The sequence below is a fragment of the Mytilus galloprovincialis genome, chromosome 4, assembly GCF_965363235.1.
Source record: "Mytilus galloprovincialis chromosome 4, xbMytGall1.hap1.1, whole genome shotgun sequence".
NCBI classification, from domain to species: domain Eukaryota; kingdom Metazoa; phylum Mollusca; class Bivalvia; order Mytilida; family Mytilidae; genus Mytilus; species Mytilus galloprovincialis.
Window position 1 is genome coordinate 74,137,643 of NC_134841.1, and position 18,476 is coordinate 74,156,118.

Genomic DNA, 18,476 nt, shown 5'->3' on the forward strand with positions numbered 1-18,476 from the left:
CTGGATTTCAATTTTATTATCATAGATATAATGTAAGATAAAAATGGGAAATGATGATATGTGAACAAAAATTGAAATCATAAAAAAAATATGTCCATATATATTCAATGCATAAATAGATTAGAAGTAATGTAAACACAAATGCATGTAACTTATTTTCAAACAATAACACATCACAGCAGAAAGAGGATTTACAAAACGTGTCAGTCTTCTTTTGTCTTTCTATTTATATACCTGCAAAATATATTCAATGAGTTCGTTCCAAACACCGGCGTCACACATCAGCGTATAGCTCCGACGTACGCCGGGCGTGTTAAAAAATCATGTACGCTGCCAATAACCTAGTAATTTTGAATGCATTCAACCTGTCAATCATATCTGTATCGTGTGCACAACGAGCTAACGTCGATTGGATGTACGAGAAGCGTACCTTAGCGTTTATCGGTCGTCCAACTGTCTATATCAATCTGTTCAGCTCTTAATAAAACTCCATATCACGGCTTTGTGACGTCAAATACGTTGACCTGGCCTTAATAACTTTGACCCGGACATATCAGCGACGTCATAATGTTTGAACCGACGTTGATAAGTTTGACCCGAACTTATCAAGCCAACTTCCGGTTGCTGGTGAAACTGAGACAATACTTCCAAAAGACGCAAATACAGCCCGATAAATCGATTATCAGGTTATCGGCATATTAATATTGTAAAATATCAGCTGCTCGACATAATATGAAGGCTTTTTGATCTCGTTCGCTGCGCTTACTCGACAAAAAGCTTCATATTATGTCTCGCAGCTGATATTTTACGATATCAACATGCAGACAACCTGATAATCGGTACTTATCGGGTGTTCAAGAAACGTATGTTGGCGTATGCCTGGCGTTTGTCTAACGTAGATGAAATGTACGCTACGAAGGAACAAAAAGTTTCTTGAACGTATTTGAGACGTGTCCCGGTCGTATCTTTGACGTGCTATTATAGGGTGTTTGTTACAATCACGCCCGCATACGTTTTAGTTAAAGTCAAACGATCTTGAAGTGCCGGTATACAACGTACCCTAAACGTGTCTCAAACTTATCTGTCGCGCTTTTAGCGTATGTATTACGTGCGTGTAGCGTGCGTGTAGCGTACAGGTATACGCTAGACACACGCTTGAGCTGGATGAAATTTTTTATGCTGCATAAAAATTTCCTGGAGTTGTAGCATTCACCAAGCGTATTTCGACGTACTTCAAACATACGCAACGTGCGTTTAACACTGCTTAGCGTTCCTCTGGCGTGCAACTAACGTATACCGACTTCGTCAATTTTTTCTGTACGTTTGGTGCACGCCGGTCTACACGCCAATGTGTGATGCCGGCATTATTGATACTAACTTCTTTATAGGTGTTCAATATTTTTCTGAATATTATAGGACGCCTTAACCATGTTTTTTTGAGGATTTGTGTTGTAAATATTTTGTATATCACAATTGATCAGATACATAAAATTGAGAATGGAAATGGGGAATGCGTCAAAGAGACAACAGCCCGACCAAAGCAGAAAACAGCCAAAGGCCACCAACAGGTTGAGATCTCATACATATGTTTAACCCCGCCGCATTTTTGCGCCAGTCCCAAGTCAGGAGCCTCTGGCCTTTGTAGTCTTGTATTATTTTTAATTTTAGTTTCTCGTGTACAATTTGGAGATTAGTATTGCGTTCATTATCACTGAACTAGTATATATATTTGTTTAGGGGCCAGCTGAAGGACGCCTCAGGATGAGGGAATTTCTCGCTGCATTGAAGACCTGTTGGTGACCTTCAGCTGTTGTCTGCTCTATGGTCGGGTTGTTGTCTCTTTGACACATTCCCCATTTCCATTCTCAGTTTTATTTATTTAGACTATATTAATACATATCGCTTGGAGTAGATGGAACATCCAATGGAAAACATAATATTCCTGTTAGGACAAGAACATGTAAGTGTGATATGAATACTGTTTTGTACTTTATGATCCTAGTTTGGTCTTTTTCCTAAAGTTGCCTAAAGTTGGTTTTCTCGTTTGAATTGTTTTACTTTGTCATTTCGGGACCTTTTATAACTTCCTATGCGGTATGGGCTTTGCTTATCGTTGAAGGCCGTACGGTGACCTATAGCTGTTAATTTATGTGTCATTTTGGTCACTTGTGGAGAGTTGTCTCATTGGCAAGCATACCACATCTTCTTTTCTATAACTCATTTACGTCCATCCACGTTTGTTTCATTCATATGCCTGAATTTCTACGCTATTACAGAAATAACCGGATTGATTTGACTTATTCAAACACTAGTACATTTAGAAAAAAATGTGCGCTGTTTCATATCAAATAATAATCTCACCTTCACACAGTAGTGTATTAAGATGCTGAACTGTGGCATGACTATCAGATTGTAGCTGAACTACGTTATATGCTTTCCCGGCAATTCTTTGCAGCTTATTATCCGTGACTTCATTGCCTGTCTGAACGAAAATAAAGTTTATTTTTCGAAATTTCGATCGCAAAACTTGAAGCTCAGCTGTCTTTGAAAGAGTGTTATCAACAAACACTACTGCCATTTTGGTTGAAGTTCCTCGACCTCCATTTGCAGAAATGAACTGTTTGATGCGCAAGTCCGCGATCAGTTGAGGAAGTGCGTCATAATCTTGAACTAATTCAATGGGATTAGCCGACAGTGGTCTGATGGAATCTTTCAAACAAGAATTAGACTGTATTCCGGTTTTAATCTTACCGCCAGTTGTTGCCAAATACATGGAAACTTGTTGAATCAGGTCTAGAATTAAGTTAGACATCTTATATCCATAATAAGCCGAATCAAAAACAAACATGATGTCACTGGTTTTATTTGTCCGGCAAACTGAAAAAAAAAGGATTTTAGTTATATTAAGGTGGTACCTAACACTACAGGGAGATAACTCTGTAAAATCAGCTTAACGTTTTAATTACGTTGTGTTAAGGGAATATTAAGCTTCTCAATGATCAAAATAAGTGTTTGTCAAACTGCTATATAACCAGTGTAATTTTTCTGATAAAGCGGTTGGTTCAAATTTTTTGAAATTTTTATATTTTTGTAAAAGGGTCAAAGTAAATACTTTGTCAAAATTTTAAGAAAATTAAACGACCCAAATTAATTTTAGCTAAAGTGTTGGGTACCACCTTAAGACATGATAAATACAACATCTTCTAAACTAGATACATGTATTTATAATGTTTTAAACCAAGTATATATACAAGTCAGTTCACAAGTATGTTAATGAAAATTTATAGTTTGACTTAATGAATTCAGTTGTTATGTGAGCCACAAATAAACCATAGTGCACGGATTTGGCTATACTTTTTGGACCTTTTGGATTATAGCTCTTCATCTTTTATATAAGCTTTGGATTTCAAATATTTTGGCCACGAGCATCACTGAAGAGACATGGATTGTCGAAATGCGCATCTGGTGCAGGAAAATTGGTACCGTTATTGTTATTGCAGCATTCACAATATTGTAAGAAATGTATCATACAATATATACATGTACAAACCAGGATTATAGAAAATGTTATACTAATATCATGAATATGATATGCGTAATCAGTTTACTGATTTCGCCTATAATGGGTCCTCTATAGGAAACAAAAGTTTTTGGATTTTATCTTAGCTCTTACTTCTCTCATCTCGCTGAAATGACGCAATTTCACATGTCTTTATTGCAAGTATGTTTTTTAATGTTCTAAGACCATCAAAATTTGTGACTTGGAAAGCATATTTGTCATTGTTACTATCCGGAGAACTAGCAATGTTTGATAATTCATTTTGATCTATGTTGTTTCCAATGCCAACAGCAAACACATAACTTCCGGTCTTCTTTATCATTGCAGCTTGTTTTCTAGTTTGATCTGGAAATCTGGATAAGCCGTCTGTGAGAACAATGATAATATGTGCAACACTCGGTCTCGTGAATTGTCGCGAGAATTCACGCTCACGTAGCTGTTTCAATGCATGTCCGGTATCAGTGCCACCTCCACTATAAGGTACAGATTGAATTGCAGCCAACAACGAATCTTTATCGTGGTATTGTTCTAGTCCAAACATAGAATTGTATTCGTGACTAAAAGTTGATACCCCAACTCGGGTCTTATCTGGTGATATGTCAAACATTCCTACAACGGTTCCAACAAAGTCGAGTTGTTTCTTAAAATCCGAGGGAAGAATGCTTCCGGATGTATCAAGGAGAAAGAAAACATCAGCAGGTTTTCCACCACAGTCTGAAATATTGGAAAAACTAGTCAGAATGTTTTGTTATCACAGACAAAAGATTGGACACTTTAAAAACATGTCATGGTGAACTAAAATACCGAACTGCAGGGTATATTCAAACAGAGGACGTCGATTTTACCAATAATTATTCATGTTTTTTTTTTATTCCCATTGCGTAAAAAAAAACTAAATTTAATTTTCAGAATGAAAATTTTTTCACAATGAGACACGTTTGTTTAACTGGTAATGCTTTTTCCTGAAGAAAATGATCAAGTTGTGAGTTGTTTAATGTAAACTTATAATGATACTTACTTCTAGTTATTTTCTCACTATCTGCCTGCAACTCAGCAGCTACAAAAGAACACATACATTTTTAGTTTCTAATAGTGTAACAGGTTCCAGTATATTGGCAAACATTAACATGTTCAAAGCATTTTAACAGAGATGAAAACGTATAAAATGTATATTTTATAAGTAAGGACTGCATACCTTTATATATGTAAAATCTATTTAAAAACGCGTTCAATATGATTTCTGTTTTAACAAATGGTCTATTTGGAACTAACTTTGTTAAGTACATCAAGACCAAAAGTTAGAAAGCAAAAATCAAAACGCATTAGATAGTACAACAACCAAAAGATGTGTTCATAATTTAAAACAATAATATACTATCATCTTTGAATGAATAATTGTATGTGCACGTTCCTTGTAATCTAGAATACAACAGTAGTTTTATAATCCAATGATAAGTGAAAGGTTTAGCTAGCTTTATAACAGGTTTAATCCAACATTTTCTACATAAGAATTTACATATACCAAGTCAGGAATATGACATTTGTTATCCATTCGTTTGATGTATCTGAGCTTTTGAATTTACCATTTGATTATGGACTATCCGTTTTGAATTGTCCTCCAATTTTTTTTTGATTTGACGTTTCAGCTGAACCTTTACATTATGGAAATTCTCTTGCCTTAACAACTTTCCGTAGCTAATATAAATAGAAATAATTTTGTTACCTGGTGTTGTTTTTATAATTTTTGGACGTTGGGTTAAAGGCTCTTTTGTAGTTGGTGATTCTGTTGTTGTCGTTGTAGAAGGTTTCATTGTTGTTCTTGGGTTTGTAGAAGGTTTCATCGTTGTTCTTGTGGTTGAAGGAATCGTTGCTGGAGTTGTTGTGGCGATTGTTGATGCCATTATAACTAAAATAACACACACAAAACACTAGATTTTCGTTACACGATTTAAAAGTCATTTGCTCTACAAGGGTTTTAGGTCAATATTAACCAGGAATGTAAATATATACCAAAAGATTTGTAAAGGAAATGATGAACAAATACATCGGAGCCGTACAGCAAGTCAAAACTGTCTACGAATATGTAGTCAGTAAAGCAAAAGGTATCGTTTTTGTTGTTGTGCTAGACTTCTAAACCCCTTCCACCATTAATGCCCAAACCCAGAAGATAAAACAGTCAAAACTGATAAACTCAAAGATGCTCTATTAACCAACAGGAGACAAAACAAATAGTCAAAAACTATTTAAGGTCAATACAATAACATTAACTGTGCCAACCTACTGCACAGATACGCATTTTGCAATAAATGTCTTTTCACTTTATACCGAGCTCATACACACATTGAAGAGCTAATACAACTTCTAAAAAAGGAATTGAAGCAAAGACAATCATCGATGTGTGTGTGGGAGACACACTCCGAAATATGTAAAAGCAGTTAACAAACAAAAAATACCGGAAGTTTCAAGCATATACTGAAGAACTGGCTGCTCAACGGGTTTTACCCTCAACTCATAGTTAGTGGCAACATTTATTTTCATAAAATTTTCAGCTTTGAGAACTAGTAAAAATACAAATAGTGCATAATAATCTATCCCCAAAATTTCCCTCGTATGCTTTTTGTTTTAAGTGAAGTAAAGTAGATATATAGAGTAATACTACGTTTACATAAACCCCTAATCAATTTTCTCATTGGCAACAAAAAAACAACATATGTTGTACCTTGATACGAAGAAAATCAGGTGTTTCGAATATGAAGATTCAAAGATATAAAATCATTAGAAGTAAAACACCAATAAGTAAGATCTAAAAGATAGGAGAAGACTCCTTTGCTCTATCGACTTTTTTCTACAAGCACAATATAAATTAATTTAAATTACCGGTATATGTTTAATAATTTTTAATTTTGAAAGTATTCTAAGCCCGCTTCTCTGTTAATAAATAAACTCATCATAGATACCAGGATTAACAGTTTAACAATTATAAATTTGTAGTAAATCGAGAAAGATGCTTCTGACGCACCAAATATATAAAATAATCTTAGCGTATAATCCTACCTTCACATGTTCTCTGCCGTAAAATAGATTCAATCTTCTTTAGACCTCTGTAATTTAAAACTTCCAGCACATATTTGTCAGAAGGATCACTGGCAATGCTTTCCAATTCCTTCAAATCAATTTGAGAGCCAACGCCTATAGCAAAAACGCTTACACCTTTTTCTCTAAGTTTTTCAGAAGCAGTCGCTGTTTTGTCCTTGTAGTAACTTTCTCCATCGGTAATAACTACCACTATTTTAGTAGAATTATGACGCGCGCCATTTTCAGGAAGGAACATGTTGTCTGCAACAAAGTTGATGGCGTCGGCGGTGTTTGTTCCTCCAGTTAAATGTCTTACTCGTCGAATGGCCTTGGCTAAGTCTGGTTTGTTCATTTTTTCATTGAGATTAAATTCGACTTTCCATGAATTGCTGAATGTAACAATGCCAACTCTAGTTTGACTATCAGATGGACCAATATTAAACGTTTTGGTTAAGTTTTGGAGGAACTTGAGTTGTGTGTGGAAATCAACTGGCCATATACTGGAAGATGCATCAAGTATAAAGACAATATCTTTTGGTCGATTATCACAACCATCTAAAAGAAAAAAAACCAATTAAAAACCAAAAAAAACCAAACAGATCATTGCAAAATTTACTGATGTTAAATCATTATAAATGGGAAAAAATACATTAAAAAAAATCATTTATTGTTTTGAAATGAATGTATCAAGGACTTGAAATATACTGACTAATAAGACCTTATTTGTTAATAAAAGACAAACGCTAGAATTTGTTTTTCGTAATACACATTTCTTTTATATTTACCTAAAAGTTGGGTAAGACAGCCTGGGTAGATTATGCAAATCTGAAATATATAATCATTTTTTATTACATTATGTTTAATTTATATATAAAAAACAGGTACACGGTAGTTACAAAGTATTTATTTGAAAATTATTTCACATTTGTTTAGTTACTGAACTTTAGAAACGGCTTTCAAAACAGAAAACAAAATCATATGAACTTGAATTATTCATGAAAGAAGCGTTAAATCAAACATCTTCCTCTTCATTTTTCATCCCAGGTCTCAGTAATACAACAAAATAATAAAAATTAAGAAATTGAAATATGTTAGCATGAAAAATAGTGAAAAAGATGTGGTATGAGTGCCAATGAGACGGCTCTCCATCTAAGTCACAATGTGTAAAAAGTTAAAAATTATAAGTCAAAGTACAAAAAGTGCTCATTGAATGACCTCAACTGATACAATTGCAACTATTTTTTTTAATAAAAAATAAAAGCATAGCTTACCACGATAGCAAAACTAATAACTGCTTTCTGAAAAGCCATCTTAAATCAATACTGTCAATACTTCGAATGTCAAATCTTTTATAGACTTAATCATGAGTAATGAAATGATTAACTAATGCATTAATTCGATACGCAATATTTGTTAACACGTTTTAATAAAATTTCAAGTATGTAATTGATTTTAAGTGTTATGTTCTTACCAAGGAAATCAAAATGTATGTCACTGAAGGTTAACTCTGCGGAGGAGGCGGGATCGTGATCGTATTCGTGGAAAGGTTTCAAATGTAAAACCACATTGAATTTAATTTTTGAATGTTAAAGCAATTATATCACTTAAAAACCCACAAAAATGTTATCAGCAAACTATAAAGAGGAAGTTTCCGTATAAGGCATACGATTGTCACTTAAGAAGGGTCCTTATGTTTTATCCTGGTCACTTACTTGTTCTAATAGTTAATTTTATATTGGCATCAAACTATAATACTCAAAGGTAGTGACTTTTTCATATGTAAAAAAAAAAAAAAAAAATAGGTAAGTAAACCTAAAGTATAAATTTGAAAAATAAGGATCTTTTAATACTTCTATAAAATAGGGACGAAAGATACCAAAGGGACAGTCAAACTCATAAATCTAAAACAAACTGACAACGCCATGGCTAAAAATGAAAAAGACAAACAAACAACAGCATACACGACACAACATAGAAAACTAAAGAATAAACAACACGAACCCCACCAAAAAACCAGGGATGATCTCAGGTGCTCCGGAAGGGTAAGCAGATCCTGCTCCACATGTTGCACCCGTCGTGTTGCTTATGTGATAACAAATCCGGTAAATAGTCTAATTCGGTAGGTCACATTCATGAAAGGGAAGGGGGTTGTAGTTACGACGTAAGGAACATATCCGATATCATTTGTGAAACGATTATTCCATAACGGTCGACCAACTCGTGATGGCGTCCGTAAAATTTACGAAGGGATGATTTCAACTTCACCATTTGGAACTCTTGGTTTAATAGCTTCCTTGTGAGCAGCAACCCTCTATCAAGAAAATCATAATAGGAAATGCAAGCACGGGAATATCGTATCAATTGGGAGATATATACCCCGTATGCAGGTGCTGCTGGAATGTTGCTACTTAGAAATGGAAAGTTCACAATTGGAAAGCTGAAATCATCTCTTTTGTCATAAAGTTTTGTTTTCAACCGACCCTCATTGTCAATTTCTAGATGTAAGTCAAGATATGAGGCCGACTTAACTGTATCTGTAGTATCCTTTATCTCTAGCTCGATTGGATAGACGCGTTCCACATAGTCCCCAAATTTTGAATTATTTAGTGAAAGAACATCATCTATATAGCGAAAAGTAGAGTTAAAGGATATTGCTAACTTCTTATCTTTCTTCCTAAGAAGTTCCTGCATGAAGTCAGTCTCATAATAATAAAGAAACAAGTCGGCAAGTAGAGGGGCACAGTTTGTTCCCATTGGAATACCGACAGTCTGTTGAAAAACACGTCATCCGAACGTAACAAATATGTTGTCAATCAAGAAATCAAGCATCTTGATAATATTAGTTTCAGAGAATTTTTTGTTTGAATCGGAGTGATCCTTTACAAAGTAGGATTTATCCCTCCCTAAAACAAGATATTTGTATCTACGTTGGCCATTCTTTTTTACGAAGCAAAGCAATACTAACTCTTTTAATTTGTCTTTTAGTTTGGAATGTGGAATACTAGTATAAAGAGTAGAAAAGTCAAATGTTTTAATACTGTTACAAGATGAAAGAGAGTTAGAATGTATGTACTCTAAAAGATCTCTAGAATAGGCAGTTTCACAATAACTTTGAAGCCCGTCTTTGATTTCTAATAAAATAGATGTTAATAATTTAGAAAGAGGTTTCGTGGAGCACTTGGAAGACCCAGCAATATACCGTTGTTTGTAAGGACACTTATGTAGTTTAGGTATCCAATACAGTGATGGCAGATCCAGTTCTTCATCTTTGGTTGAAATTCCAAAGGAACACAGAACAGACCTATGATTATCCAGGATTTCCTCTTTGGTAAGTGTCGTGAGGGTATATGTTGAGTTTCCAAGTGAATTGTCAATACCTAATTCGTTTATCAAGCAATTAATGTAATGAGTTTTACACACAAAAACGATGTTGTTTGGGGCTTTATCTACGGGGACAACAACATATTTGTCATGGAGGTAGGATAGGTGTTTTGCAACATTGGTCTTTAAAGATTGACGTAGCATGTGCATTGATAGACCCATTCAGTTTCTTAATTTTGATTTGTATCAACGACCACACGGCCTTAATCCATTCGGAAAGAGTGTCTACGTCTTCCTTCTCGCGCTTAGCCCAATTGCCTGGCATAATCCTCAACTGAATCCATCAACATTTTAAAGTTGTATTTCCAATTGATGGATTTAGGCTCACGATATTTCGGACCTTTCGATAACACATTTCGTAGAGAAGTGTTATTAACAATGTTGAGGTCACCGGTAATAACGTGGTCAGCAGGATTATATGTGAATTGGGAACTAGCACAAGTGCAATCAGGAGGTTTAGACTTGAAGTCGTCAATATCGAGATCCTGCAAAACGTGTTTGTAATTGAAAATTTTAGTTGCAATAGGTTTGGTATAGGTATAAGAAATGATTGGTACAGACTGGTCTTTGAAATAAGGAGGTATTTTCGATTGGACTAATTTATGATGAAGGATATTGCCTAAGTTGACGCCATCGATACCTTTGTTGGCAAAGGAAAGATTAATGAAAGATCTTTTCTCTTTTTCATCTTTGCCAATGCGGACTGGCTTGAAAAGTCTGTGACTTGCAATATCCGAAATTATAGCTGTAATTTTGTATTGGTTTGAATGAGGGTTTGTAACAGTGGATTCCAAACATAAATTGAACAGAGAATGAAGTTTTGAAAGGGGTAATGAATAAAGTTTCGTGCGAATGTGATGAATACCTAACGGCTTTTGTATAAATGGCAGCAAGTCATTAATAGATACATTATGCAGAGAAGGTGATGTATAATGACGATGACCATGACTGCGTCTACGTCGAGGAGTCGAGTTGAAAATATTCATCACATTCACCGAGTTACACGAAGGACTAGATAGAATACCTATACCATCAATTTTGTCATTGCAACCATAACCTCGGTCACTTCTTCGGCAATTCATTAAGAATTTAATTTTGGTAATCATTTTCATAATCAATAAAATACACCTCTGTCGGAATTTTCATACAAATCGTTGTGCCCCTTTTTTGTTTAATTTCTTTTTTCTTTATTTAACAAACGTGTTTTTTCCGTATTTGTCTATTACACGATAAGAGCACTCATAATAAGGCCAAGTAAACCATAAATCTTTACACTGAATTGTTTCAATTAAACCATTTTTAAGTGTCAGCCACTGAACTTCTTCAGTTTCTCTATTATCATTCTAACATTCATTGTAGACATGTCACTTTTCACGATCATTTAGTTGCTATAACGTTTATTGCTAAATGTTTATTTGGATAAGTCTATCTTTAGTGGTCGTTCCAATGGTTTGTTCTTTGAAGTTATCATAGAAGCTTATATCAGGGAGGGGATTGTTTAGAGAACTTATAATAACTGATGAAATTTAGCTGCGACATTGATTTGATTGCTTTGCTAATTTTGTCGTGAAACTCTGCCTGTTTATTTACAAAGGATCTTCATGGATTTTCTTACATGATTTTGTATGTAAATTACCAGATTTTCTGGATACAGGAAAGTATTTTTTTACAATCTTTATAATTGCATAATTCTTATATCTTATAAAATGTATAATGCTAGTAATAGTGTTTTTTGTTGGCGGACACATTAGATAGTATATAAGTAACACTGTTACATATGTTTATATTACATTTAAAGAAAACATTAGAAAATTCCGACACACAATGTTTTAAAAATAAGCATAAATAAATGACTGATTACATGCCAAAAATACCAGGAAACAAAAAGTATCATTTAAATTGTCTAATTTATCATGGCATCCGTATGTTTCAAACAACTAAGCAAGGTAAAGTGGGAACCTATGCTGCAAATCATTTCCTTCTACAGTTCACAACCAATACGTTTTGCATTTCTTATACCGGAATGGAAAAGACACCAAAAGGAAAGACAGACACCGCGATGGATAAGCATGAAAAGAACCGACTAGTAACATTCCATGAAACAAAATACACACAATCGCTTTTAAAAGACAGGGTATCGGGACACCATCCCATCAAACCAGGGCGAAATAAGGTGCTTCGTTTGTGTAAAGATCATCCGTGATAGCTGAGTTGCACATGGCAAATAAAAACCAATACTTATTGGATATCTGAAATGAGGAAAGGGAAGTCACAATTATGTTCATATCGGTCAAACAAATAACGATGGCATCCTTAAAACGTTTGAAAAGATAACTTCACCGTTACCATTTGGAACCATTGAACCGATGTCTAACTGTGAGCAGCAACGATCAATTTATGAAAACATGATAGGAAAGACCCATCCCATCGTATCAAATGAGAATGTGTACTATATATGCAGATGTTGCAGGAATTTTGCTACATACAAATTGACAGTTCAGAATGAGAAAATTAAGTTTGCCAAGGTGCTTAATTTTTCATAAACCTTCAGTATGTATTTTCTAGAAGTAAGTAAAGGATGAAACAAATTTTGATGCATCTGTGGTATTCTTTATTTCAATTTGATTATAAGAATTTCAAGATTTATATATGCGTCACTGTTTGATGAGTTCTGTGTTGTCGTTTATGGAAGAGTTCTTTGTTATTCTGCGGTATTCATATTGCGTATGTACTGTTATTTCAGTTATGATGAATTTATTTACAACCACTGGGTCGATGCCACTTCTGGTGGATTTTTTATTCCCCGAGGGTATCACAAGCTCAGTAGTCAGCACGTCTGTGTTGCAGGGATGGGGTAATTAAAAGTGTAACGAATTACAAATTTCCATGTAATTGAATGTAATGTGTAATTGAGCATATTTTTAATTACATGTAATGGTAATTTAATTAATTATAATAAAAAAAGCATGTAATTACTGTTCAATTTCATTTCAATTACATGTACTTTTATGGTGTTAATCATGTTAAAGATAAGAAATTGTGATAATATAAATATTTATTTGACATACAGAAATGTTTGCTAAATATTCTTATAACTTAAAAAAATATGTGAGAATCATATGTTGGTGTTGTTCATTTTTTAAGAAAGATTTTTTATCTAAATAGATTGATAACATGTATATATTCATACGATCAATACATGTATGTATAGCATGTATGGTTAAACAAATGTGTATATCTTCAAGTTCCTTAGACAGGTCTTTTAGAATTTTAAAAAACTGCACACAATCATTTTGTCAAATTAGCATACACAAAAGGATTATAGAAATAAAAGTTAACAGCTGTAAAAACAAATAGCAATTAATTAGACTAAATGTGTAATAAAATAGCCTAGGGACAATTCCACTATTACATGTATTTTATCTAATAAGTTAGCAAAATACTGATAATAGTTAGACATTATACACGTTTGGGCTAAAAATTATTATCAATTTAGTGAATAATCATGATAATTGTAAAGTAAAAAAAACATGAACAAAGTTTTAAAAAGTTTTGCCTAAGCTGCATTTGGCAAAATTGTTAGAAATACTTTGTCCTCAATGCTCTTCAATATTCGAGCGTCACTGATGAGTCTTTTGTAGACGAAACGCGCGTCTGGTGCAAATCCAAAATTTCATCTATGATAAGTTTATTATTTACGCGTTTCTCTTTTCTGAGTGTTTTTGCGTTTGTTTGTACCTGTCACGTAGTGATGTCCTTCCAGCGATGTACTCTTTAAAATTGCCATATTATCAGGATGTTTGGCTGGCCATAAAAGAAGGTACAAACCACCACTTTTTCTTTAAATGTCCTGTACCAAGTCAGGAATATGGCAGTTGTTATCAAATAGTTCGTTTCTCTGTGAGTTTGCGTTTGATCTTTTTGCACTCCGTCCTGTTGTTTTCCTCTTATAGTTGATGTGTTACCCTCGGTTTTAATATGTTTTCTCTCAATCGATTTACGACTTTTGAACAGCGGTATACTACTGTTGAGCATTTTATTACTCAGCTAATTGTCACAATATCAAATTATTTATAGCTATGTTGAAAGAATCTATGACCGATGATATATTGGTGTCTCGGATCACTAGCGACGTGCTTTCGCGGTCTTAAATCTTGACATACCAATACAGTCGTCTGGTCTGTAATTTTAGCGATGCTGTCATATTTCTGATTATCACATTTAGACAGAGTGTGAATTTGCATAACACTGATGCATACAAAGTAGGAAACGCGTAACATGATGACGCATCTGGTGGCGCTCCTTTTGAAGTTTATATAATTCCTTCAGTGTTTATTTGTAACCTTGATTTGTCTGTTCTTCATAGATTAACAATATTTAAACATAGTTTAACAATAGTTGCCCTAATTAACACCTAAAAATTAAGAACGAAGGTCTGTTAAGAACTAAAGTTTACAACAAAAGAGATTATGTCATCTTCCAATGGTGAACTTTCCATTGATGCCGCTGCTGGTGGAGACTTATTTCCCCGAGGGTATCACCAGCCCAGTAGTCAGCACTTTTTGAAAAACTAAGGCTTTTCTACCTCAGGCATAGATTACCTTAGCTGTATTTGGCAAAAGTTTTAGGAATTTTGGTCTTCAATGCTCTTCAACTTCGTACTTTATTTGGCCTTTAAAACTTTTTTGGATTCGAGCGTCACTGATGAGTCTTTTGTAGACGAAACCCGAGTCCAGGGGCGGATTTAGGCGGGGGCGTGGCGGTTTTAGCTTGAAACTTAAATTTCTCGCTAATTTTAACACAAAATATTTATTTCTCGCCACGCTTGGCAAGATATCTACATTGCACCCTCTAGAAGAATATTTCAATAATTTCGATAATAATACCTCCAAAAAAAATTCGCATCGCTCCGCTCGGCGGAAATTTAAGTTTGCGCCCCCCTGTAACCGAAAATCCTGGATCCGCCCCTGGAGTCTTGCGTATATACAAAATTTAGTCCTGGTATCTATGATGAGTTTATTTCTTATGTAGCAACATTTTATCAACACCTTCATATGGAATGCATATATATCTTCCAAATACGATATTCTAGACCATGCATTTGCAACCATTATTCTCTGATAGTGGATAACTGATTAAAGGGTTATATTAAACCAATCTTTCGTGTTGTTAAAACTGTAGCCATCCCTACAAATGTTTTATGGACGGCATCATGATGATCGTAGGTATCATTATTATGATAAGAACAACAATCTTCTTCACGTCTTAAACAACTTTCATATCTTGTTCAGTAAAATAAACATTTTTTACTTACAAATTCTATGTGTCTACCACATATCTATTGCGCATAAACCCCTCATTTTACTATCCATAGTAAAATGAGGAGTTGTATCGGAATTTGTCAATTAACTCGTAACTAAATAAGTCATGCGCAGTAATGATAGATGGGTTGTATAAACGTTTAATGAAAATTTTTATCAAAAAAAAAAAAAAAAAAAAAAAAAAAAAAAAAAAAAACCGACTTGAACAAAATGAAAACAAAGCATATGACATGTCGTGTGCCCTGAAATCGGCAAATTACGTTACGTTATATTCATAACATATCATTCCATAAAACAAACATAATTCCTACAATTACTGTACAACATATTATAAAAGTAACGCCAAGAAAGATAGTTGTTAATAAATGGAAAAAAATCATCCAACCCCGCACACACACAAACTTTTAGCAGAATAAACCGTCCAATAATGGTGTACAAATTCATTCGACTCTAGCACAAAACGGTCGATCGAATGTAAAGTAAGATGCTACACAGTAAACTTTGCATTAAAACCGCAGTTCTTGGTCTACTTACCTCTCTTTTGTCAAATAACAAAATGAAATACACAGCAATTCAAGTTTCTATAGGTAGTTTGTCATATTTGAGGAAGTTAACATTCCATAGTTTGAGAGCTTCAAAGTATGAAATTGATAATTAAAGAATGTGGAATATTGTTCGTTTTATATTTTCTGATGTGAAGTTCGAGCAGTCCTTGTTTTTCAAATTTTGAATTTGACAAACACCATGAACTTTCTTGTTTAAGTAGTAAACTCATACAGTTTTTACTTTCACATAATTCGTCTTTGATCGAAGCTTATTACAAATTGCATGCAATAAAAGTGCAGTTATAATTATGATAGGCATCGATTTACTTGATTGTGAACAGAATTTGATTAAAATCCATTAAAATGAATATTAATATTAAATTAATCTCCAATTAGATTTTTATTTCTATTTTATCGTGATGCTAAAAGGATGTTGCGTAATTTGCGATACTATCAAAACTAACGGAAATAGAGAAACATTATAAAAAAACAAAAACAAATTTCATCGACTATTTTATAGATTTTAAACAGTTTATTCTTAAGTTATGTTTTATTCAAACCATTCTCCGCTGTCGAGCCGCGGCCTGACATTTTTGTCCATAGTGACATACAGTGTCGTTTGGTCCCGAGTGTATCCGATATATAATATTCTATAACCACGTGCCGTGAGCTCTGAAACTGTATCATACACTTTTCTTTCCTTTCATAACAAATATTCAATAATCAACAAATAAAAAGTATACATTTAAAAACTTTTTTTAAACATACAGTTAATCATAGATTTATTACAACACCCGTATGCAACCATACACATTTTAATAATAAGAAATCCATAATTGTCCAGTTTATCATTATCATGTACTTTTTGAATTGATGTATACATTATTTTTTATATGTATTTATCAGAAAACAGTAAAAACTAATAGAAATATCTGTATTTTATACCTTTATGACTTTATCCAGTATATTAAAAAATCATACGAAACATAGACAGTTAGCAAACAAAAGGTGGCTTTAAACTAGAATAAATTTCAAAGAAATCTATAAGCTGCAACAATACAGTTGAAAGATGCACATGTCTTTGATAATCTCATCAATGCGCAAAAATATCTTGTCTAAAGAGTCTTGCACAATATTATCAAGATAACAGTGATTCATCTACTTTGGAAGAATAAACCAAGTTATGTAACTTTCATATGAACAATAGGATTGTCACATCTTGTGTTAGTAAGAATTATGCATAACAAAGCAGTAGTTAATACCATAGAATTAATAATGCAGTAAATCGTAAGCATTTTAGAAGCAGTTCGATATACATTATCATTTCTTGTCTATTAATTGGGAAAAAATACAAGTAATCATTTGTGTATTTTCATGAACGTAAAAAAACAATTTGAGCTAAATTCAATGCTTAATTATATCCTTATGAATAGTCATTATTTACAAACACAGTATCAAACATATTCTTCATGTTTATAATAGCATGTATTTGATCTTTCTTTGTTATAACAAGAAATCATGTTTAATATGAATAAAAATAAGAAAAGATATTAATTGCTTGGGAAATATAAACATGTAATTCGGTTTCAGTGCACACACGACACAGTTTTTTAAAATAACCTTCGTCTAGCTAGCTAAAAAACAAACGGTTGGAAAGTCTATGCAATAAAAATTTAAAAAAAAAAGAATGAAGAAAGATTGTCTAGAACTAAAATAGAACTAAAATACGTAGGTAAACACTAGTGCCTTGTAATAATACACATTTCTCGTGAATTATCAACACAGGTAATTGTATATTTCATATATTGTATGAACAATAGTTTTCGTTTGTTTATTTTGTATATATTCCACATACATGTCTTGTCTATACCATTTTTTTCTTATGGTTTATTTAGAATAAGAAAGATATTTAAAGACAGTTGTGCTAATTGATTTGGTCTATACAAACTAAACAGAGCCCAAATAAAACAATCAAAAACATTCTAAAACAGAATGTTTTAACTTTGCTCTATGAAGTTGAAATTTTAACTTAGAACAATTACATAATTTATGAATTGAAAGTTTCGAGTCAAATGTCATTCTAATAAAGAAAGACATTACCGAAGTACTAGCTTTTAACTTGTTTATTTCACAGCACTCACTTCATCCTAACAACCTTTCACTGCAGCAATTAGCTAAAATATTTTACCAGTTGATCAGTTTTTGGGAAAAGAATTCAAACTGCATTTGGTAAACTGTTTTAGCCATTGCTATTGTGATACCCCAAAGCCCACTAAATAAGAACAGTAAATGATTTGATTCAGGGAGATTGGTTTTCTCATTCTAATTAAACCATGTTAATCTTTACAGAAAAGAGAGACAGTTCATATTCTTTAATATAAAGTTTAATTTTCCATGAAAAAAAAACCGACCAATTTGTATATGTCCGGTTATGGTTTTTTTCCATAAAAAATGTTCTGATTCCAAAATTGATGAAAAAATATATTCTGTTCAAGTAGAGGACAAAAAAATCTGAATCCATAGTTTTCCCATACCTTATAGTGTTAAATTTTGAACAAAATAATTTGATTGAAAAACTAAATAACTAATCACGCT

The 18,476-nt window shown here is 33.2% G+C and overlaps 1 protein-coding gene across 1 annotated transcript; it reads right to left on the bottom strand.

Annotated features, from left to right (window-relative positions):
* On the bottom strand, positions 1-8,059 carry LOC143072921 (matrilin-1-like). The gene is made up of 8 exons (XM_076248090.1): positions 7,906-8,059; positions 7,420-7,459; positions 6,614-7,189; positions 5,283-5,465; positions 4,578-4,616; positions 3,674-4,273; positions 2,362-2,877; positions 1-234 (listed from the first exon to the last, which is right to left on the bottom strand). Exons 1-8 carry the CDS (start codon positions 7,942-7,944, stop codon positions 227-229), a joined length of 2,001 nt encoding a protein of 666 aa, XP_076104205.1. The 5' UTR covers positions 7,945-8,059; the 3' UTR covers positions 1-226.
* Positions 8,060-18,476: the final 10,417 nt, after the last annotated feature.